This window comes from Sabethes cyaneus, chromosome 1, assembly GCF_943734655.1.
Source record: "Sabethes cyaneus chromosome 1, idSabCyanKW18_F2, whole genome shotgun sequence".
Classification (NCBI taxonomy): Eukaryota; Metazoa; Arthropoda; class Insecta; order Diptera; family Culicidae; genus Sabethes; species Sabethes cyaneus.
Window position 1 is genome coordinate 39,034,301 of NC_071353.1, and position 24,663 is coordinate 39,058,963.

The 24,663-nt window shown below is 40.2% G+C and overlaps 1 protein-coding gene across 2 annotated transcripts in view; it reads left to right on the top strand.

The window, feature by feature from the left end:
• LOC128745193 (protein similar) overlaps positions 1-24,663 on the top strand; it is a 252,184-nt gene that overhangs the window by 225,789 nt on the left and 1,732 nt on the right. For both annotated transcript variants that reach the window (XM_053842211.1, XM_053842212.1), the window contains 3 exons: positions 1,535-2,180; positions 2,845-3,335; positions 24,496-24,574. In XM_053842211.1, the coding sequence (XP_053698186.1) occupies positions 1,535-2,180; positions 2,845-3,335; positions 24,496-24,574 (1,216 nt within the window). The remainder of the gene's footprint in view (positions 1-1,534; positions 2,181-2,844; positions 3,336-24,495; positions 24,575-24,663) is intronic.

The following is a 24,663-nucleotide window of genomic DNA, read 5'->3' on the forward strand; positions in this document are numbered from 1 at the left end:
ATCGTATTTGCCGTAGAATAAAAAATTACATCAAAATCGCCCTAAAATAATATTTGCACATAACTCAGCAACTATGCTTTGTAAGCACCCAAAGGTTACGTTAGATTCAGGCTGTCAATTATAGTCAATTTACTCGGAATCTGCACCGATAAATCATTGAATCGCACTTTTACCCCCATCGCACTTTTACCCCTCCTTACTCTATATAGTACAACAAATACCTGATTCGCTTAAAGTTGGACGAGTGGCAACACACGCGGGGGATAAGTTAGTGTCTATATATGTGACAAATTATCTCTGTTTTGCTAGTTAATGCGCAATGTGGAACACATTTTCCAATTGACCCGGTTGTCTAGTCAAAAATAAATTGTCCAATCAAAGTTCAGCTTGATAATTAATTTAATGAAGATTCTACTCTCAATCGAAGTTGAATCGCGAGACTGTATCTACTAGTTTGTGGCTCTCATGCTATGTATCCAATTTAAAATATATTTTCCTGATTTCTTAATAAAAATTTCCGCAAATTTGCAAAGGCTTTTAACATCCGCAAAGCGGTTTGATCAAGATAAATATTTAGAGTTGTACCGTTTTGTTGAAAATTCCTCTTTTAAATTTCTTTTTCCAGGTTTAGTTAAAAGACGGATTTGAAAAACCTGTAGCTTATTCAGCATTAATAATTAAAGCATTCACACTATCCAGCCTCGAACACTTTTAACAAACCAGTAAAAATTGTTGCAAAATATACGGATATGGGATTGCAGCTTCATAGCACCATAAGCACAAATGAATTGACAATGTCTTAATTCAGCAATATTGAAGATGATAACTAACCCTACAAGTGGGCCATACGTAACTTTTTCGAATTCATTGTGGTTGGGGCGGCACAATAAAATGGATTTATGTGATTTAATAAAAGTTTTTCAATATTGAAAATTGAAATTCAAAAACAAATTTTATTAAAATCACATCAAAATAGTAAGACAAACATACAGCCGAAAATATTTCTCTTAATTCTAACAGAAAGAATTCTTAATTCTAACAGAAAATTAATTTTCATGAATTATTCATTGGAATGCATGGAATCCAAAGAGACCTTTTATCGCCCCCTGACCCACGACGAGTCCGTTTTGCTACGTACACACACTCTCACACCCATCACGGTCGGTCGGTGCCGTTTTTTCCGGTCTGCGATTATTGACGTTTGGCACACGATAAGCTTGACGACGCATACGCTCGAAGGAAAGCAAAAGTTAGCGAAAGCAAAATCACATTGGAATCGATATCAATGAAGCCAGCCCCCAGACCGCACGTGAATGCCATTAGGAGCGCAAGCTTTGTGCTCGAAAGGCGACCAGCATCGACTGCAAAACGAAACTAATTCATACTGCGACTCACATGTTCACAACTGCTCATAGTTTGATTTTACGATTTCGAATATTTACCTCGCACTTTCGCTGTTCAACATCATGCCAATAATAGTACCTCCTTGTATCTCCATATGACCAATCTATTAATATTTCTCTTCTAATTCCAGAGTCCAGAGGGAAGCAGTATACCATCACTGTGCAGCCCGAACGGTTCTGGCTGCCCGGAGGATGAGCTTGCATTTATGACTTTAAATATGGAGGATGACTTGGACCTGTCGATGCGGGCTCCGTACATATCGATGAGCGAAGTGGACGATCTGCCGCTACTAACGAGTGATGATTTAATGTGGGGAGCCCCACCGGTGTCGATTGACGGAACCACTGGTGCCGGCAAATATACAATGATCAAGCAGGAATATCCTGCCGTATTGCAGCAGGCAAACGCAACAATCAGCAGCGGTAAATCCAAACCTGCAAATGCGCGAACCGACCTCAGCAGCAATAATAGCACCAGCAACCTCAATACGAGCAGCTGCAACAGCAACATCAACGACAACAATTGCAATGTCGGAAACAAAATCATCGATTCCAGTCTAGCAGCACTGCTGTGCGGCAACGTTATTAACATACAAACGTCGACAATACAGCCAAACAGCAACCACCAACAAATTTTAATACAACAACAGCAGCCACAAACCATCACTACGGAACAACAACAACAACAGCGGGAACTTATTGGCGAGAAGAAAATTAAGCTTATCGAATCGAATATGTTGCACCCGATGTTAGTCATAGCCCCGGGATTTAAATCCAGTAAGTTGCTTAACAAACAAAACAATACTCCGAAAACATGTCAGGGAAATCTTAGTTTCAATGCTATTTGGCTAGAAAGTGTGGAATTCGACTAGTTTTCATTTTCGAATTTGTTGAATAATTTACCTTGTTTGTACGAGCACGCGTTTCCTTTGTAGTTCGCACCGGTGGGCACGCACGGTGTTTTATCATTTTAACGAACGTCTGTAAAATGCCTCAAATTCCGCTACGCAATTCTCGAAGCAAAACACTCAAACCTCAAGGGTTTTGAAAAGGTCCGTACAATAGACTAGCTACGACAGAATCGAGTATACCGTCCCGTTTCACCTACGCAATCGCGGATTGATACCGTTGTCGCCGAGTGAACCATAAATTAATGTCTGGTGAAAACAGTGGTGTGCTCGGGTGCTACAACATGTTTGTGATGTTTTTAAATTAAAAATAGCTCCAAATATCGTATTCAAACGGCAAAAGTGCTGAAAGAAATCACCACTGCTCGAGACGCACCATATTTTAGAGATCATTAACTGAATACAGTCTACTTAGAACGTTAATGGCCCATTCCGGGAACTATCGAGAGCCACACTTTCCAACGCCATCATAATAGCACTCACGATTTTAAGTCCCAACCATTTTTTCACATATTTCTTTGACTCACTTTTAGGCAACACGATCGAAACCTGGACCATGAACGATCTGCTACAGCTGAACGGAGCTGGTACTACTACCGTAAGCAATGCATCAACAACGACAACAACCTCAGTAACTGGTAGTCCCAAAACGAATGCCACCGTGACAGCGACCTCGGCTGTGTCGAAGAAAAACTCCACTCACAGCAGCCATACCTCAACGATGCCGGCCACCAACTCACACAAACGCTCCCACACGACCTCAGAAAGTGGCGGTGACACGACGAGCAAGCGTGTCAAGTCAACTACCTCGGTCTCTACACTTCAACAGCAGCAATCTCCGACATCATCACCCCAACTGCTCCAGCAGTTGATGGCTCCGTCGCCGGTCCCCGCTAAGGCAAAGTCTAAGTCCAAAGCCGGAATCGAGCAATCAGAGCATCGGTGGGCAGCTGGCAAACTGAACGGTTTGCAGGAGCAATCGTCTAATTCGGTTTTGATGAATCTGCTCGTCAGTGGATGCGACGTAAGTGCTGGGTATACCTGCTTTCCACGCCCAAGCAAGGCCGCCAAAGCCTAGCAGACCTGTTACAGGGTCTCGGCAGGAGGCAGCCTAGCCATCTTAAGGAAGTTTTTGATTCCCGCGAAGCTTCAACTTGTTCGTAAATGAGCTGGCAATTGGATGCCGATGGCATCCAGTTGCCACTCACAAATGCCCAGTTAATGAAAACTATAGATTTACTACCATCTTGTCTAATTAGGTGTAAAGAGACTAAACCATTACTGTGATAGTTGTTATAATTATAGTTTTAACTCGTTGAAACAAAAAAGTCATCATCATCATTATTGTTAAACAAACAAAAACGAGGGAAATTATTTAAGCAACACACTCTAAGTATGTTATGTTTTTAGTTAAATGCATAAAAAAGAAGCCTCTTACTATTTGTGTAGAGTTTTAAGCCCGTTGCGAAATCAGGAACTGCGAAATTACATACCTGCGAACAGTTTATTTGCGAATAAAAATTGTTGACGTGAACGTAAAAAACAGCAAATTCTCGTATCGTTTATTGTTGTCCATTTTGGTTGGCTGCAAGTTTACTCGGTTTATCATTATTTCTTGTTGTTTCAATGTTGCAGAATTGGTCGTCGAACCGAAAACAAAACGATTAAAATAAGACATTGCGTCCTTTGCCTTTCTGTTCGAAAAAAAGACTTCAAAATTATGTAAAAAGATCGTCATTATAGGAACAAAACGATAACGAAGGAACCAAGCGTAGTTCTTGCTCATCTTTCTCAGCAACAGCAACTAAAAAAAGCGACAGCGAGAAAGAACCCGAGAAAGAGCCCAATCGTGACGTTTCTGTCGTTGAGCCCCCGATGGTACAAAGAAAACTGTTACAAAACAAAACATGCAAAAACATGCGAAATTTAATCTTCTAAATCAGCTGCATATTAGCTTGTACAAAGATAAACAAACTAAAGTGAAGACAAAACCTATTTTCATGATCGAAATGCGCCATCGCGTGAGGAAAAGAAAAATGAACGCTACAATTTTGTACAAACGAACTGCCTGCTAGTGGTTTGCCGAAACTGATCGGGCTCTGGAGAGATGGTGTCGCCGATGGTTTTCGTCTGCTTCGAAAGGTTTTCTTTTTATTTTGAGATAGATCCTACATAAACAAATGCTTGACACTGTAAGTTCTGATTGTGATTTTACCATTTTGTTTGATCAATTAACGATCACTGAAATGTAACGTTATCAGTTCGTATACTTCGATCATCTAATGGTGTACAAAATTTCGATTTTATATATTTCAACCCTGTGCAGTTAGTGCACAGTCTCGCTAAAATAATATTATCTCTACAATGAAATCATAAATAAACAAAAACGCTGGCAGTACGATTCAGTATTATGCACTATCATAAATCGTGCAAATGTCTCGCTCCTACTTATATAAGCCGACAGGAAGATCCGCCGGCAGAATATGTGCGATATAGATGCAGAAAATGCGCAGTGCAACAGTATAAACAAATAGCCGTATACGTTATAGGTTGTGAGATACTATCATTCAAGACGCAGATGCATCCCTACGGAGAGCGAAACACGTCAGGGCACAGCGCAGAAAAAACGAAGTGGTTTTATTAGTTTAATTAGCCAGTTGGTTGCACGCGGCGGCTACCCTCCGGCCGCTCCCATTGCAGAATCACCCTTTTTTCTCGTTTGTCTGGCCAGATGCAGTTGCATTTTCTGTCGATAGAATAAAACATAGCACGAGAGTAGTGTGATTTACCGATGGAAGTCGTCGCGCCAGCAGAATGTTACATGACTTCAATCAGTTAGGTGCAACAACAGAGAATCGTCAGGTCTTGTGCCAAGTTACTTTTCTATTTTCTATTCCAAAAATAAACTTGCACAACGAAAGGCGCAAAAAATGGTGGGTGTGTCGTCGCGTGAGTAGGCACCGGCAGGAATGCGACATGGGTTGTTTGCTCCCGGTGATTATCTAAGAATTACGCCGCCACTACCGTTGGACCGTGTAGTTTTGTTAGTATGTGCTACCAACGGAACGAGAGGATTTGATGGTTCCATGCTGCTTTTCCGGTGGCTTGGAAGGTTCTTTTTTCCACCTAGAACTTATGCAGTCCACAATACGATCTGCTAAGACAACCTTTGCCTGTAGCTAGATGTTTTCAACACAAATATTAGCAGTCAATTAATTTCTATTAGGCCATAAAACTCTCAGTCAAATGTTGGTCACATTAAAAGGTGGAAATATTACTTCGTTGGTTATTTTCGAGTGGCCATACAAATGGAAAAAGTGAAAATAAACGAACATAAAAAGTGTGATTCAGTGAGCACTTTGTAAGTTCAAGGAAACCAAGGTTTAAAATTACTTTAACTGAGGCACGTGGCCAAAGTAGTTTGATGTATATCCAAATAGGAAATTACAGTTTGAACTGAGTAAACAATATTGGTTCAGTTAGCAGCGTTCGTTATAAATGAACAATGTTTTTTATTTTATAAAGTGGCATAGTCTTGGGTTATTCTGAAATTCTGAGTGTTTAGAACTTGATTTTTATGTTTTTGTCTGCTTTCTTGACCAAAGAGCGAAACGAAGTCTGGATACCACATTTCGTTTTCGGAATCTGAATATCAGTTTTACTGGACAGATTTTGCAACCAGCTATTGAAGTGCTCGACAGTTGAGAGTCTAATAAAAGCTACACTCCTTTTAACTCTAAACAGGTGCGTTCAGTCGAGAATCATTACACAGTAGTAGTAGCAAAACTAAACCCTCACTCGGTTTGTTTACATGTTGCACTTCGGCCCTAACGTATTGTTGGAATATGATCTTCAATTGATCTTTGTTCATTGATGCAGTGGCATTTCAGAATTAAAAATTCAACTTAATCTACGTGTAAAATCTGGGTTAATTTGGATTGATTTTGATAGAGAACCAAAGTGCAGGTTTCCCTTCAAATTTTTTCCACTAAAAGAAGGCTTCTGCTTGCTCGTTTTTGTAGTAAAGAGACCGAGAAATTTATTTTATAGCAGCGGCCCAATACTGTCAGTTTCTGGGCAACCGTTTTGTCCTGAATAATGCCAAAGACGGTGCTTTCTAGCACTTTCATAGAAAACTTGGAACGTATCTCACTCGTAAACAGCGACTCCCCAACAAACATTTTTGTTGATTAGTAGCTTATTCAACCATTGTATAGCTTATTATTGGGTTATAAACGCTTGATAAGCTGTTATACGAAAATGTTAATGTTTGTTGGGCCAAGTGTTTACATATATATGTAGTGACAAAACCCTTTGATTCGTAATGTCAAAAAGAATGCCAGGCAGGTGTTGTGCCGTATCGACTAGAACGATTTACTCAAGGCTTATATGCTGCAGAAAAAATCAATGCTCATTGCAGACAGAGCAGTGCAGAAGATAAAATGCTCTTCGCTATTCGAAGATGGTTGCTCTTGAACGCTTTGTAGTTAAACGCTACAGATTGAAGCTCTCTCTCAAAGTACGAAAAAAGCCTGGCCGAAAATTCAATCACACATGCTCTGCTGATTGGTCGTAATGTGATAATTATGAAAATCTTCACGGAGTCAACATTTAATGGCCGCCACCAACTGTGCTAAATAACAAACGACGGTCTCTATTCTGGGATTCTAGTCATTCTCTACGCAATACCAAGATGTTACAAGTCAAAAAATGCTTATAGCTTGCTATAAAACCATAACAAAACTGTTAATAGGGCCAATTTATTGTGATTGCTTATATTACCGCTAAAAAACTAGTTGGTTGCACGACATCTCTTATAAAATTACGTGTTTCTACGAGAAAACGTAGCAATACAATGGCGTACCAATACAAAATTGATCTTATTGTGGTTGCTTGTCAAACCGCAATAAATCTGCAATTTTTATAGTGCTATTAAAATGATTACACCCTGAGCAAACAGATACAGAATACTAGTTCAACACCAACATTTGTTTTAAGCTAGGCCATATTGCCATTGCATTTTTTTAGTCCGCAAACAAAAATTCATCGAAGTAAAGTGAGTTGCAGAAGGGAGTTATTATCCGTCGGTTTTCATGAGACTGACAAACCGTATTTATTTATATTATTTAAAATTTCGATGGCGCGTGGATTTTTGCGGCCTATCAATCCAATTGTCACGATAACATTTATTGCGCATATGCTGCACAATTACGAAAACTGTTGATTTTTTCGAATATTTTATTATGGCTGTAAACTCAATTGATCACGATGCTCTGACATTAAAATTTAAACTTTTCTACTAATGGTAATTATTTTCAAGTCAATAAAGCTAGCTGGCTGATGTAGCTTTTTACCACAAAAGCTTCATGCTTTATAGCTTTGTAGAACGAAGTGAAAAGCTTCTCTAAACTATGGTGGTTGCTGTCAAGCAGCGTAAAACATAATCGATTTTATTGCTGCTTCCGGCAGAGTGCAATATGACTTCTTGAGCTTTTAATATTACTATTAAAGAGATTATAAAGACCTTCTGAAGAGTGGGCCCCTTGGCACTGTAACAGTTTTGTAGTTGCTGTTAGAAGATTGCGAGAATCCTTAAGCTTTATTAGCAGTTGTTTTATAATCTTGGCGTTGAAAACCATTCGAAGACTTCAAACTTAATTTGTTGCTTGGGTGATGAAACTAGGCAAATTCAGTTCAGGTCAACGGTTAGGAGACTACGACTATCTTACCAGTTTTCATGAATTTTTCCATTTAATTTTATTGACTAGTAACAACACAATTATTGATAAGCAAACCAAGCAAAAGCAACGAAAACTATCGGTAATCCCTCTCAGAACGAGCAGAATTACTGAGACCGCAAATAATTCCTTTTCACTCTTTTTGAGTTTTGATAGTGCAACCAAACGTCAAAGTTGGACAGAAATTTATTTCTGTCAGTTTTCCATTGCATGGTCGTAATTGTGTGCAGTCAAAGTAATTGCAACAACACTAGCCCGGCATGTTTTCGTGCAGAAATTCACTCTAAAAAGTCATTCGATCGATGTTCTCTCATACAAAATAAATTGTAAGTAGAAAGTCACATAACGACCACAAACAAGTAAATTATAAATTCGCGAAACTATAAGTTTAGAGATAACAATCATCTGATCGGTCGTCGTATAAATCTTGAAAAGGAACGGAGAAGTGGACAAAATTCAAAATTTTCAATAAACTGCAAACCAAAATTTATTCCACAATAACTTGAAGATCCTATCTCCCGCTGCAGGGTGTGAAACCTAGCGGTCGAACCAGCCTGAAAACCAAACTGTATGAACACCACTCAACGCTCGGCTTAGGGTCACACTGTTCTGTCCTGGTGGTCTTTTGGATAGGAGCATTTTCGCGCGGAAATGAACGACCGCACTTGCAAGCTTTAAAGTAACTGACGTCGTCCGACGGCACACAAGTAATAAACCACCCAGAAGACTGAGTAACGAATTGGACTTCAGAAATTTCGCGGATTTTCGCGTGGCTTCTGAACGATGCAGTGTTGGTCGGTCGGAAATAGTTTGTAATTATCCCAAATTTTGGACGTTATTCAAATTGAATTGACACCTGTATCTGATCAACTCAAACACACCGGTATGGATCCACTAGGAGTGCGGTAAGGGTGGTGAAGTGTATAAATAAACTCAAACTTCTCAAAATAAATAGTAAGAAAGAATATCAACCATATAAGTCAAGAGTAGTGTGTAGTGAAGCTATTAGTAGAAAGGGCTTCGGTATAATATAGAAATAAAAAAGTAAAATAATAAGTACACCAATGTTGATGTTATTTACACCATTACTAACCACTAGGGTAGAACAAGGAACGATGTTGATGCGATATTTTGTTCTAATTTTATCAACCGATACTAACCTCAAACTCTACAAACGAATACTAATGCAATAAGGTTTGATCAAGGCAACAACAAATACCTACAAAAGGATATCCAGGTCATGTTATTTTTTACAATCGAAACGGACAGGTACAAAGCGTATTTTACTGTCATCAAATCAGAAAACAATACACTTTACGGTACGCTTGGAGAGAAAGAAACGATCAAATCGGTCGTTTGAATTGATAAAAAAAAAGTAGAAAGTAGAAACAAACAGCAGCGACTACTGATTTCCCATCAGCTAAGGGTTACGTAAATATTCGTTGATTTTCTTTTCGTTATCTAGATGTTTATCGATAACTGGATAGATGTGAAAGTTTCTTTTCCCCACTTTCGCACATACTGAATTGCCTTGTTTTAGGAATTCGCTGAGAAGGTGAACCAACCTTGAATCGTTCAATTATCCTTTGTAAACAATTCAGCCACTGCTGAGCATGTTTACGAGCGAAAAACCAACACACAGACTGTACCGGCAAGCGCAACAACAAATAAACCGTATCGCTTTGAACAAGCTGGGATTGTTTTAGGGAAAATACGAAAAAACGAGCATTGAATAATCATCTGAAAAAGGGAATGTAACAGAAAAAAAAATTTACAAAGAACTGATTAGTGAATGTTAAGGTTGTTTTTATGAGAGTATAGGTAAGAATTCGGACACAGCCAAACGAAGGTCGCCAGGAAAAAGCGCCGTTGACCATTACACATATATCAGGAATTATTTCGCTGTTATTTAAAACCGCTTACGACACGTTAAATTTTGCTTTGCACCATTTGGATCGTTTGTGTCGTAAAACATTCGATTGAATCGTACCACCGAAAATTGGTCAATTGGTTGTCATCAATCAAATCGGAGCTATGAACTTTGAAAAACACTTGAGTTAAGAGAAACTTTGTTTCACGTTCCTCGCGGAACCATGTAGCGTTACTAAGAGCATATTAGTGTTTAACAAAAAAAACAAGACCTTTATATTCAAGAAGAATGAATGGTCGAATAGTGCCGTCACAGCAATAATCGTCGCGAACAGAAACAAGAGAATTGAGTGCGATTCTTTACTTGTAGCTCTCGGCTGTTATACTCGTCATCCTTTGGGAAAGAAGGAAACAATCAAAGTACCGTCCCCTGTAGCGAAAAGTTAATTTAGTTTCTCCTAAAAGTAGAGACAAAAAACCGAAAAAGTTGATAACAGATTAGTTTTTCCGCTGAATGTATTTACAATGTCTGATTTTGTAAAACGTACCAGCTGCTGGAGCGAAAATTTGCTTGAAATTGGTGTTACTGATTTTATATCTAATGTTAGAGGAGCTGCCCGAATTAAAACGAGAACGACTACGTTTACCAAATTTCCAGTGAAACGAAATGAAACGGATCATGCGAAGAAGTCAAATCCCGGTAAACAATCGACTCGTACAAGTCAACTCAATTATTGGGTGTCCGTCGTTACTGCTGCAAATAAAAACCAAAATCATTCGTATAAAACATAACAAATATAAACTAAACTCCCTAAGTGAAAGTCACCGAATAAATTAAAACGAGGGAAATAAATTTATACAGCGTATGTTTCAAGACTAGACCTATCCGGTAGTTTGTATTCTCACTTTTAGATTTTAATGAAACTTGAAAATAAAGAATATTAAAAATGAGATAAAATTAAACTCAATAAAAGAAACAAAAAATGGCTGAAAAAATGGCATATTACTTGAATACAGAGTTACGTACATAGATTTCATCGTATAAATAAAACAGAACACAAAATAAATATTCAACCATTACGATAAAATTTCGGGCGGAAGAACGAATCGTGAGAAACCGTTAATGGCGTCACCAATTTGCTATAATCGTAACAGAAAACACTATCAGAAAGCAAAGATGCAATAAGTCGATCGAAAATTTGTGACTTAAAAAATCAAACTACTAACACAAGAAATTACAAACACACACGCAAAGAAATAATGATAAAAGTAAATGTTAAAGCGAGCGTAGCAAGGCACATGAAAGAGCAGGGACAACTGCTTTCTCGTCAGAAAAGAAAAAAAAAATGCAGTTCCACTAAATACTACTGACAGCAACAGGCTAAAGTATACATACTATATCCACTGCAGAGAATGGAAGAGATAAATAACCCGAAAAATAAAGTTTTGCAAATGTTGAAAACAAAAAACGGTTGTTTTTGTTCTAATTGTGTTTTAATCTTTTTTGTTCCATATGGACAGTTTTTCAGCTATAAAAACTTAAGTAAATTATTATTTACAGGGTGAACCTAGCAATCGAGAAACGTAACGGAAAATTAATTTATCTTTCCAGACATGCTGAAATGTCTATCAATGTTATTTGTACTCCTAGGATAATTTTCGTCGCCAACTCAGTCGATTCTGTCTTATTCCACTTGCGCCGGAAACATCGTTTCTAGATAATTTACGCAACGAAAAAAAAATTAATCTTTCAATAACACTTGGTCAGTCATATGACGGTTAAATGAGAGCGGGAGCATGTTACGCAATCTCCACAAAAATGCACACTACTGACTTCATTCACCGCTGCTCGCGATCCTGTCCTTGGTCCTACAAATTGGGATTGGGAGAAAGTGGAGTAAAATTTCGCTCTCGGTTTCCATCCGTGAGGCGACGTGCGGTGGGTGCCAAGAAAATCTCATTTTTCTGCAGATGATACGGATGCGTTCCCGTTCATGTTTACGTTAACTGCTCCACACTACCATACCAGCTGCTGCGTGTTGGAAACGCGGATGCTGTGTGCAGCTGGAGGATAGCAGGGTGGCATTCAGCGCACGTGATCCACCCAAGTATGACGTAGGAAGGCACCGTATCGATTGCTGTCTGCTACCGCAAATATGCAACACCGCACTCGACAGGGTTGCTGCCGGCTGCTACTACTGCGACGTTACGTTTTCCTTCGGTCAGAAAATTTCCATTCGCTTACGAATCTATACCTATAAAAAAGGATTTCTGTCTGTCTGTCCGTATGTTCCTTATAGAATCGAAAACTACTGAACCGATCGGCGTGAAAATTTGTATGTAGAGGTTTTTGGGGCTAGGGAATGTTCTCTCGATGGCAAAAGACCCCTCCCTCCACTAAGAGGGGGGGAGGGCTCCCATACAAATCTATGCCTATAAGAATGGATTTCTGTCTGCTCTATGTTCCTTATAGAATCGAAAACTACTGAACCGATCGGAGTGAAAATTTGCATGTAGGGGTTTTTGGTACCAGGGAAGGTTCTTATGATAGTTAGAGATCCCTCCCCCCACTAAGAGGGGGGCTCCCATACAAATCTATTCCCATTAAAAAGTGATTTCTGTCTGTTTGCCCGAATGCTCCTTATAGAATCGAAAACTACTGAACCGATCGGCGTAAAAATTTGCATATAGGGGTTTTTGGGGCCAGGGAAGGTTCTTATGATGGTTATACACCCCTCCCCCCACTAAGAGGGGCGGCTTCCATACGAATGAAACACAAATTTCTGCTTAACGCGAGAACTAATCAAGCAAATGGAACAAAATTTTATTGGTGGGTGTTTTTGGAGACAAGATTTTTTTCTATGTTGAACTAAGACCCCTCCCCACTTTAGGAGGGAGGGGCTCCCATACAAATGAAATACAAATTTCCTCATAACTCCAGAACTAATCAAGCAAATGGAACCAAATTTAGCATGTGGGTGTTTTTGTAGGCAATTTTTTCTATGGTGAATTGAGACCCCTTCTCGCTTTAGGAGGGGAATAATGACCTCTCTCCCTTTTAAGAGGGGGGGCTCCTATACAAATGATATACAAATTTCCTCATAACTCGAGAACTAATCAAGCAAATGGAACTAAATTTGGCATGTGGTTGGTTTTGGAGGCAGGAATTTTTTTAATGATTGTTTGAGACCCCTCACCCCTGTGGTAGGGGCATAAGGACTCTCATACAATTGAAACAGAAATTTTTGCGTACCTCAAAAACTAATGAAACTCGAGAAATTTTAGACTCATAAAACATTAATCAATAGAGTTCGAAAACAGACACTGAGGAAGCCTGCAAGTCGTAGGCGAAATACGTATCTGTCGTGAATAAAATACACATAGTAGAATTAAATCGGATAAGTTTTCTTAATTTTTATTTTTAGATTAATCAATAACAAGACCACCAAAAACTATCAATAGTAACATTAGATAATTCAGCGCGAGTCGACCATAGGCCGCGAGTGTTGCCGGCGACCTGCCGTCGGAAGCGCCGGCCGCTGCGGGGGGCAGCCCCCTGTAGAGATCACCTCTATCCAGGTTTATTTATTTTCCTAAATCTACTGACCTCTATTACTTTCCTTCAGTTGGGTCACCCCTGCGAAATGGTACTTTCTACGAAAAGATTTTCCGTGAAATGGTACATCCCGCGTAAGGTTTTTCGCGAAACGGTATTCTGCGAAACTCTATATTCCGCGTTATGGTCAACCGAGAATTGGTGTTCCGCAAAATGGTATTCGGCGAAATGGTTCGTAATGATGGCTAGATGCTATCCGCTTTATTTTATCAAGCTGAGCGATGGGGGGAGTTGTTTTCTACTTTACTGTGAGAATAACTTGTATATTAAAACACCCATGAACTCCTCAGAAACTTGCAAAATTCGAGATTGTGACAAAGGTCATCCGAGATTCACGATTTATGTACAACATAGTTTAATTTGTAGCAATACGAAGTTTGTCGGGTCAGCTAGTGACTGAATAAATGGGGCGAATGGCAGAATTCATAAACATTTAGTAAGAATTTTTCCTGGAAAAATCAAAACATTCGGATTAGATTTGTTCGTTTATCCAACAATTCTAATGAGGGTTGTTCAGTATATTGAGTGAATCAGGGAGGGTTCGACCACTTTTAAACAATTTTGATTCATTTGATAATACCGTCTCAGCCGAGCAAAATTTGACAGTTATGTATGGGACATTTGTAGAACTAGTTATTATCTACCATTTTTCTGTATGAAGTCTTGCTGTATCCTTCGTATTTACGGTTCTACATTACTGCTAGCTCGTTATTACCTCAGTGAACGTTCACAAAACGGCGTGCTTTCGGTAGGTAGACAGTAAAGAATCTGACTAAAGAATTGACAGGTAACTCATTTTCAGTTCGTCGAAACCAGGTGCGCATGAATCTCGATGAAACCTTCTGAATCTTTTGCTCGAAAACTTGCGAAGTATCAGTCGATCAACGCGGGAGAAAATAATGACTGCAAGCAAACGGCAACAAATATCATCGTATCATCACGAATCGATCCGTGCTGCCTAACGAAAACACCAGGCAATCAAATTTGTATCGTACAGTTCATAAAATCGCCTAAATGTTGAACTCGAAAAAATATTGTTCGAACTTTTCCTAGCAACTTTGAACAGAGTCACGCACAACAATCATCGTTGAGCACATCAGGTTTAATGATGACAGGAGGCCGCGAGTGACTGAGCTCCAGTGTCTTTTCTTTAGTCAGATTCTTTAGTAGACAGAAGTCGTATTTTAATGCACTCCTTCCTGTAATCCTCACCTTTGATCGTGCCCGTTTTGCCTGTGTCGCAAATTTAAAAACCTCTTCCATAACCTTCTAGTTGATCCCAGCGATATCGATCTCTGCCGTAAAATCAAGCAGCATATATAAGAGACTAGCTGACCCGACAAACTTCGTATTGCCACAAATTAACCTGTGTTGTACATAAATCATGAATCTCGGATGATCTTTGTCACTTCTCGAGTTTTGCAAGCCCCCCAGTGGGCGGCGCTTCCGACGGCGGGTCACCGGCAACACTCGCGACCGGCTCGTCCTGAATGATCTAGTGTTACTATAGATAGTTTTTGTGGTCTTGTTATTGATTAATGTTTTATGGAAGAGTCTCGAATTTCTCGAGTTGGATTAGTTTTTGAGTTTCGCAAAAATTTCTGTTTTATTTGTATGAGAGTCCATATCCCCCTACCACAGGGGTGAGAGGTCCCTAACTATCATAAAATAAATTCAAGACTCAAAAATCTCCTACATGCTAAATTTGGTTCCATTTGCTTGATTAGTACTCAAATTATAAGGAAATTTGTATTTCATTTGTATGGGAGCCCACCCTATTAAAAGGGAAAGGGGTCGTAAAACACCACAGAAAAAAAATTCTGCCATCTAAAACTCTCACATGCCAAATTTGGTTCCATTTGCTTGATTAGTTCTAAAGTTATGAGCAAATTTGTATTTCGTTTGAATGGGAGCCCCCACCCCCCTCCTAAAAAGGTAAGAAGTCCTAATTCATCATGGAAAAATGGTTGCCTCCAAAAACACCCACATGCCAAATATGGTTCCATTTGCTTGATTAGTTCTCGAATTATGAGGAAATTTGTATTTCATTTGTGTAGAAGCCCCCCCTCTTGAAGTGTGGAAGGATCCTAATTCACCGTAGAAAATATTTTTGCCTCCAAAAACCTCCACATGCCGAATTTGGTTCTATTTGCTTGATTAGTTCTCGAGTTATGGGAAAATTTGCATTTCATTTGTATTGGAGCCCCCCTCCTAATGTGGGAAGAGGTCCTAATTCATCACAGAAAAAATTCTTGCCTCCAAAAACACCTACACGCCAAATTTGGTTCCATTTGCTGGAGTAGTTCTCGAGTTATGAGGAAATTTGTATTTCGTTTGTATAGGACCCCCCCTCCTAAAGTGGGGAGGGGTCCCAATTCATCATTGAAAAAAAAATTATCTCCAAAAACACACACATGTCAAATTTGGTTCAATTCGCTTGATTAGTTCTCGAGTTATGAGGAAATTTGTATTTCATTTGCACAGGAGCCCCTCCTCTTAAAGTGGGGAGGGGTCCTAATTCACCATAGAAAATTTTCTTGCTCTCGAAAACCTTCACATGCCAAATTTGGTTGCATTTGCTTGATTAGTTCTCGAGTTATGAGGAAATTTGTATGGAAGTCCCCCCTCTTAAAGGGGAGAGGAGTTATAATTCCTCTTATAAAGAGGGGAGGGGTCTCAATTCACCATAGAATAAATTCTTGTCACCAAAAAAACACCCACATGCCAAATGTTGTTCTATTTGCTTGATTAGTTCTCGAGTTAGGAGGAAATTTGTATTTCATTTGTACAGGAGCCCCCCCTCTTAGAGTGGGGAGGGGTCCTAATTCACCGTAGAAAATTTTCTTGCCCTCGAAAACCTTCACATGCCAAAGTTGGTTCCATTTGCTTGATTAGTTCTCGAGTTATGAGGAAATTTGTATGGAAGCCCCCCCTCTTAAAGGGGAGAGGAGTTACAATTCCCCTTATAAAGAGGGAGGGGTCTCAATTTACCATAGAATAAATTCTTGTCACCGAAAACACCCACATGCCAAATTTGGTTCTATTTGCTTGATTAGTTCTCGAGTTATGAAAAAATTTGTATTTCATTTGTATAGGAGCCCCCCCTCCTAAAGTGGGGAGAGGTTCTTATTCATCATAGAAAACATTCTTGCCTCCAAAAACACCTACATGCCAAATTTGGTTCCATTTGCTGGATTAGTTCTCGAGTTCTGAGGAAATTGGTATTTCATTTGTACAGGAGCCCCCCCTCTTAAAGTGAGGAGGGGTCCTAATTCAACATAGAAAATTTTCTTGCCCTCGAAAACCTTCACATGCCAAATTTGGTTCCATTTGCTTGATTAGTTCTCGAGTTATGAGGAAATTTGTATGGAAACCCCCCCTCTTAAAGGGGAGAGGAGTTATAATTCCCCTTATAAAGAGGGGAGGGGTCTCAAATTACCCTAGAATAAATTCTTGTCACCGAAAACACCCACATGCCAAATTTGGTTCTATTTGCTTGATTAGTTCTCGAGTTATGCAGAAATTTGTGTTTCATTTGTATGGGAGCCCCCCCTCTTAGTGGGGGGAGAAGTCTCTAACCATCACTAAAACCTTTCCTGGCCCCAAAAACCTCTACATGCAAATTTTCACGCCGATTGGTTCAGTAGTTTTTGATTCTATAAGGAACACAGGACAGACAGACAGACAGACAGACAGACAGACAGACAGACAGACAGAAATCCTTCTTTATAGGTATAGATTTCATGCTATACTGGATAGTAAATTTAAAACCGTTCTCCTTGCTTCAATCCACCCAACAACGTCAGGAAAGTAACTGAGTTCTCCCCCGCTATTTGTACGCGCACCATTTTTATAGCTTTTCAATCAGCTTGTCAGTTTCGTCAAAACCGGGCCCAAGGTTTTTCTGCCACAGCTCATTGGGTCTAACTGAATCGCACGCCGCCTTGAATAAACAGATGATCAGTCTGCATGGCACGTTGTATTCCCCCAAATTATCTAGCATAAACATTTGATCTACGCTGGAGTGATCCTCTTGTCTCTTGGAAAACAATCCAGTACTAGTTTAATGAGCAGGATTTTTTCCACACTTGTTGTAAACACCGCTCGGAGCGGTACCGCAGCTACCTATCCAGATACGCACCGCAACGGTTGCTTTCAATAATAGCACGCAGTGCCGCTGCTACATATTGGCACGCTACCGAAAAGCGCAAGAACCCGAACCCGGTGCTTTGTCTTCGACTAGGCACGTATAAGCACGTTGCGAGGACTCGAATGATTTGGTGCTTTGCTTTCGTTCTGTCTTATACGTTCATATTCGGTGACGTGACTGAGTTGTTAGCACACGCTTTAGTTCGGTGTCGGCTAGTAAGCTGGAACGGTTTCGCTCGTAAAAGAACGAAAATTCTTTCTTGGTGGGGTAACAGTAAAAACTTATGAACGACAGCGGGTGCTTTTCAGCGCGTATGTTCGGCTGACGTTCTTGCCTAAGTGCCGCCCGGAGCGCTTTGCTCCGTGTCAAACAGAAAAATTTGGCACCGACTTGCGGTTTCATGTTCGTTTCTAATGCGAGTTGAAAAAATGCGCCTTACCGGAGTGCGCGTTGGTTAGAGTTTATTTCTAATTCCCGTCGTATTAAGGAAAGCCACTCTAATTTTCATCATTTCTTAGGTGGATTAAATGAATGCTCTAAAAGCTCTTCTGCTGATTTGACTCAAACACACTTACCTTCCGATCCGTGCCCTTTGAATTCACTAAAAAGCGATTAATAAAGCATTTGATTGAAATTACGCAATTGACTTGATATCTATAATTCGTCGTACCGTTTTAAAATCCGTCCATCAAAGTTTTTCATCGTCCGAACTAAAAATCACAATAATGTTTACGAAGCTAGCGCGCATGTGTTTGTGTAGGACAGCATGACAAACGTTATTCTGCAAAATATCTGTAGGTTATGCACGTTTTCTCGGCTGCAGAATACTAACAATGCGTTGCGTGAGTTATTTTCATTTTATCAATGACGGAAATTGAAACGATTAGTCGACATTTTCTTCTTCGTCACACGAAAAAAAGTTGGGAATTTGGCTGCTAGGAATTCTTTAATGAAAAAAAAATCAGAGGGGTTGTATACAAGACACGACCGCATATATAGGTGACGCAGGACTACGTAAGTCTCTTTGTAGTGATAGTGACATGTATTCATGCTTGTAATCATTCGATTCTTCATGTGTACATGCTATATGCAACTTATATACATGCTACATGCGTTGTATGTTACTTTTATCAAAGTAGTAACATTGTGCATTTGAAAACAATTTAACAAAATCAAGAACACAAACTATTGCTTTCCTGATACCTTAGTGAAATTAAAGATTGTTTTTATTATCCATGGTTTCCCACGTTCAAGAGATTTTATCAATTCAATCCTATTTTATCAGCAGCACATCTTTCCACTACATTTCTAATGAAACGGTAAGCATGCGTATTCATACAGAGTCGTATTATAACCGAACACTACAGCTGTAGCACATTTTTTCAACACAGATATCAAGTTCGCCGAGGTTTAATCGTCTCGCAGTAAAGAATTTGCGATCTGTTGGGAAAACGAACTTGTGTCATTTTTTCTGGCACACTTCCCTTACACAGACATCAAATTGGACTAGGTTTAATCGCGTTCGTAAGAAATCTGTTGGCACGAGGGGGCTTTGTTACTCTCTCTGGCGTACTTCCCAAGCAAGGACATCAAAATGGTCTAGGTTGAACCGCGGTGTTAAGAAATCTTGTTGAAATGAGGAAACTGTCACTTGTTTTGGCTTACTTCCCAAGCACAGATATCAAATTGGTATAGTTTTAGATCATCGTAAAGAATCTTCCAACCAATCACGAAGCGAGAATTCTGGTAAAACATAGGTTCATTATTTTCAATTTTTCAATAGTTCAACATCAAGAATCCATAATTTTCTTCATTTGGGTCAATTCTTAGAAGATTTTCCGATCGATTGGTGTAAGAATATTGAAAATCGATCGGAAAACCGCTGAGCTATTAGCGCTCAAAACCTTTCATTTTTCGTGACGCTAGCATTTTTCGATTTTTTGGAATGACACCCTATCTCATAACTTGCCGTAAGACGTAGTCCTACGTCAAAAGCATTTAAATAAATCTCAGCTCACTTTGATTGACCGCGTGTGAGAGGCAACAAACTAAAATATTAGGGAATAACTAATTTTGCATTGTGTGTCATAAAAATCGCTGATATTTTTATTAATTTGTGTTGGATAGGGCGGGAAGAAGCAATTACGACGAAGCAGCAACATACCCTATGATCGGAGCAGAATGTTGGTGCATCGCTGCCGGTGCGGTGCGTGTATTCACAAGTCTGGTTTTTTCTGTGTGGACACGATCTATTGATCTATCGCGATTTTGTCTAGTTTTTTGTTTATTCTGCACTTCATTCTATCGCTATTGAGCGAAATGCTTATTTTATCCGTGCTCGAGATATCGGTGTTCGCCCTTTTTCTTTATGTTTTTAGTACTTTTCAACTAACCTCGCTCTCTAGAGCCAGGAAGTGCGGAAACTAGTTATAATTTGTCCTTAGACTAGAAATTTCATTATGCACCTCGAGCCAGTATCACTCTTATAACTTACCCTCGCAATAGATTTTTCTGGTCCATGGCTGTGCGTCTCCAATTTCTCGACTGTCCCACACTTTCCAGGTCCTGCTCCACTTGGTCTAACCATCGAGCACGCTGCGCATGCACACCTCTGCGTCTGGTACCAATCGAATTCGAGGCGATACCCATTTTTGCGGGGCAGTTGTCTGGCATTCTCACGTGTCCCGCCCATTGTAACCTTCCAGCTTTAGCAACTTTCTGGATATTGAGTTCGCCGAAGAGCTGCGCCAGCTCGTGGTTCATTCTTCTCCTGCATACACCGTTCTCACATACACCGCTAAAGATAGTCCTAAGCACACGACGTTAAAAAATGACCAGTGCTTTCAAGTCCCCACCGAGCATTGTTCACGTTTCGTGCCCGTAGATGACAATCGGTCTTATTAGAGTTTTGTATATGGTACATTCGGTACGGAGGTGAAGCTTACCAGACCTTAGGGTCTTGTGGAGTCCGTAGTAAGCACGACTTCCGGCAAGAATGCGTCTGCGTATTTCTCTGCTGCAGCCTGCACTTGTTATCCGACATCATCAACGACCCGAGGTATACAAATTCGTCCACCACCTCGAACTCGTCCCCGTCGACTACTACACTATTGCCTATGCGAGCTCGATCACGCTCGGTTCCTAACAGATACTTGGTTTTGAACGTATTCACCACTAATCCAACCTTTACTGCCTCACGTTTCAGTTTGGTATACTGCTCAGCAACCGCCTGGAACGTCCTTCCGACAATGTCCACGTCGTCAGCGAAACAGATAAATTGGCTAGTTTTGTTGATCGTGCCCCGCATGGTAAAACCGGCACACCTTCTAGCGCGATGTTGAATAGAAGACAGGAAATACCATCCCCTTTTCGAAGTCCCCTGCATGTTTCAAACGGGCTTGATAACGCGCCCGAAATCCTCACACAGCACCGAACACGATCCATCCATCGTGGCCCTAATCAGTCTAGTCAGCTTCCCGGGAAAGCGATCTTCGTCCTTAATTTTCAATAGCTCTTCACGGTCGATAGTATCGTAGGCGGCCTTGAAATCTATGAATAGGTGGTCGTAGGGACTTGGTATTCGCGGCACTTTTGGATTTGGTACGTTGTCGATCGCCCGTCTACAAAACCGGCTTGATAACTTCCAACGAATCTACTTGCTAGCGGCGATAGACGGCTAAAGATGATCTGAGAAAGCACTTTATAGGCGGCGTTAACCTTCCTAGTGCATTGGGGTCGTTTTCGACCCATCGGCATACTTACAAAGCTTGATACTCAGTAACGGCACGAGCTAGAGACTTGAAATTTCCTGACTTTTCCTAACTTTGGAAAATTAGCATTGTGGGGGAGTTTCAGCTTTCAGCGACATCTAGAAGAGCCACAGCAAAAAAAGTTACATATTATGCATTAAGGGTCGAAAACGACCCAAGTTTTGAAATTGCTCTTATTCATCCATTTTCAATCCGAATTTCGTTTTCTTTACCTCGTTTGAAAGATATGGCCAATAACTAGCACCCAAGGTATGTTGGGGAATATTTGTTGACTGATGGCCACTTCTGCGTCGGTTCCGGAACACCCACTACCAGGTCCCGGGGAACATTTTTATATTTTGAGATAATTCATTTTGCGGCACATCAAATCACATTGGCTTGATAAAATAAGACTAGTGGAAGTACAATGGGGACATTTTGGACCCGAATGGCCACTTCCCCATCGGTTACCGAACATCCGGTACCTGGTTTTTGACGCCATTTTTGAATTTTAGGATGATTTCTATTGCGGCACGTCAAATTTCATCTCATTGATAACATAAGACTATTGAAAGTATAATAAACACATGTTGAAGACAAATGGCCACATCAGCATCGGTCCTGGAACATCCGGTACCCGGTTTTTGGGGACATTTTTGTATTTTAGGATAACTCATAATGCGACATATCAAATCACATCGGCTTGATAAAATAAGACTGATGGAAGTAAAACAATGTCATTTAGAAGCCAAATGGCCACTTTACCATCGGTACTGGGTCATCCGGTACCAGTTACGGGGGACATTTTTGGCTTTTGAGATAATTCACCATGCGGCACCTCAAATCACATCCCGTTGATAAAATAACAACAATGGAAGTGTAATGGGGCGTCAGTCGCATATAATCCGGTACCCGGTATTTATAATGAACCGTAAAACGGGGTAACTCGGGACAGATGAATTACCCTGTAATCCAAAAATGTCCCCAAAACCCGGATACCGGATAGTCCGGAACCGATGGTGAAATGGTAATTTTGGCTCCAAAATTTTTCCAACGTACTTCCATTAGTGTTATTTCATCAAGCCAATGTGATTTGATGTGGCGCATGATGAATTATCCTATCCAAAAATGTTCTCATAAACCGTGCACCCGATGTTCCGGAACCGATGATGAAATGGCCATTTGTCTTCAAATGGTCCCCATAGCTCTTGTAACTGTTTTATTTGATCAAGGCGTTGTGATTTGATGTGCCGCAAGATGAATTATTTCATAATCCAAAAATATCCCGCGGAACCAGGTACCGGATGTTCCGGAACCGATAGTAAAATGGCCATTTGGCTTCTAAATGACCTTGTTTTATTTTCATCAGTCTTATTTAATCAAGCCGATGTGATTTGATGTGTCGCAAGATGGGTTATCCTAAAATACAAAAATGGCCCCAAAACCCGGGTACCGGATGTTCCGGGACCAATGCTGATGTAGCCATTTGCCTTCAAAATGTCTTTATTATACTTTCAATAGTCTTACGTTATCAAGCTGATGTAATTTGACGTGTCGCAAGATAAATCATCCTAAAATTTAAAATTGTCCTCAAAAACCGGGTACCGGATGTTCCAGAACCAATGAGGAAATGGCCACTTGGGTCCAAAATGTTCCCATTGTACTTCCATTAATCTTATTTTATCAAACCAATGTGATTTGATGTGCCGCAAAATGATTTATCTCAAAATATAAAAATGTTCCCCGGGACCTGGTAGTGGGTGTTCCGGAACCGACGCAGAAGTGGCCATCAGTCAAAAAATATTCCCCAACATACCTTGGATGCTAGTTTTTGGCCATAGCTTTCAAACGAGGTAAAGAAAACGAAATTCGGATTGAAAATGGATGAATGAGAGCAATTTCAAAACTTGGGTCGTTTTCGACCCTTAATGCATAATATGTAACTTTTTTCTAATGCATTAGGAAGGTTAAGAATGGTGATCGCTCGATAGTTCTCACATTCCAACTTGTCGCCCTTCTTGTATGTTGGGCATATTACTCCCTCCTTCCACTCCTCCGGTAGATGTTCTGTTTCCTAGATCCTGACTATCAGCCGGTGCAGACAGGTAGCCAGGCTATCCGGGCCCATCTTGATAAGCTCCTCTGCGATACGATCCTTGCCAGCTGCCTTGTTGTCTTATAAATTGACTTATGTCTTATGTCTTATTAAAGCTTATGTCAAAACAATGCAATTCAATGTAAGTGATTCACGTTTATTTATGTGTTGGCCAAGGGCATAGACAGATTCATTCAGTTTTGTTGTAATGTTCGTGAGTAACAAGCTGAACACTATGTCCGGGTTTTGGTATGAACGGTCTTTAATACCAAAAGCAGACCAGTCGAGCAATGAGACACATTCGCAAAACCCACCCAAATTTACGATTTGGACGATGGACAGTTTTTTTATGGTCACTGTTGACGCGACCGATATTGGTAAACCCAAAGTGATAGAACCCGTTTCGTTTCGCACAGTCAGACCGAACCAAGTGACAAAAATCTGATTTCGAGAAAAACTAAGTCAAAGTTTGTAGTTTAAAGCTATCAATCGTTCGAAATCATTTCATATCTCTAGCCGTTAACAATTGGCAACAATTATGTAATCTGATTAGAGTAGAATGTAGCTTGGGTAATACTTAATTGTTATCATTCCGACCATTTCACTTGCGATGCGTGCATTGTGAATTTAAGTTTTCAAAAATAGTTTCACCCGGGGAGCTACTACCCGGAATCCACGTTCTCCGGACCTTTCGATGTGGTTTGAATAGTAGAGCTACCCACGTGTAATGTAAATCAATTGAGAAATATTAGTCTGGCCGAGGATTGCAAAGTAATGTGGATCTTAGAATTCGACTTTTTAAACGTTATCTCGATTGCCTGGTTTCCCCCAAACGCAGACATTGTCCATTAAAACACAATTGGAACAAAAGAAAAAGCAATGTTGAAGCTTCGCACTATCAATTAGTCATCTCCCCTCTACTGCACGAGGTATCCGATCTTCTAATCTTTGTTTTGTTCACTTCCAGAACGTTGCCGAGTCCCCTCCGCAGTTACTGATGACAGAGGAAGAATCCAATCAAGGTTCTACACAGAAGAGCAGTGGGCGTAAGTTCTCTTTTTAGCCAACGATATTAAATTACAATAGTCATTAAATGTATTCGGCATACCCCCCCCCCCCCCCCCCCTCCTCCAAA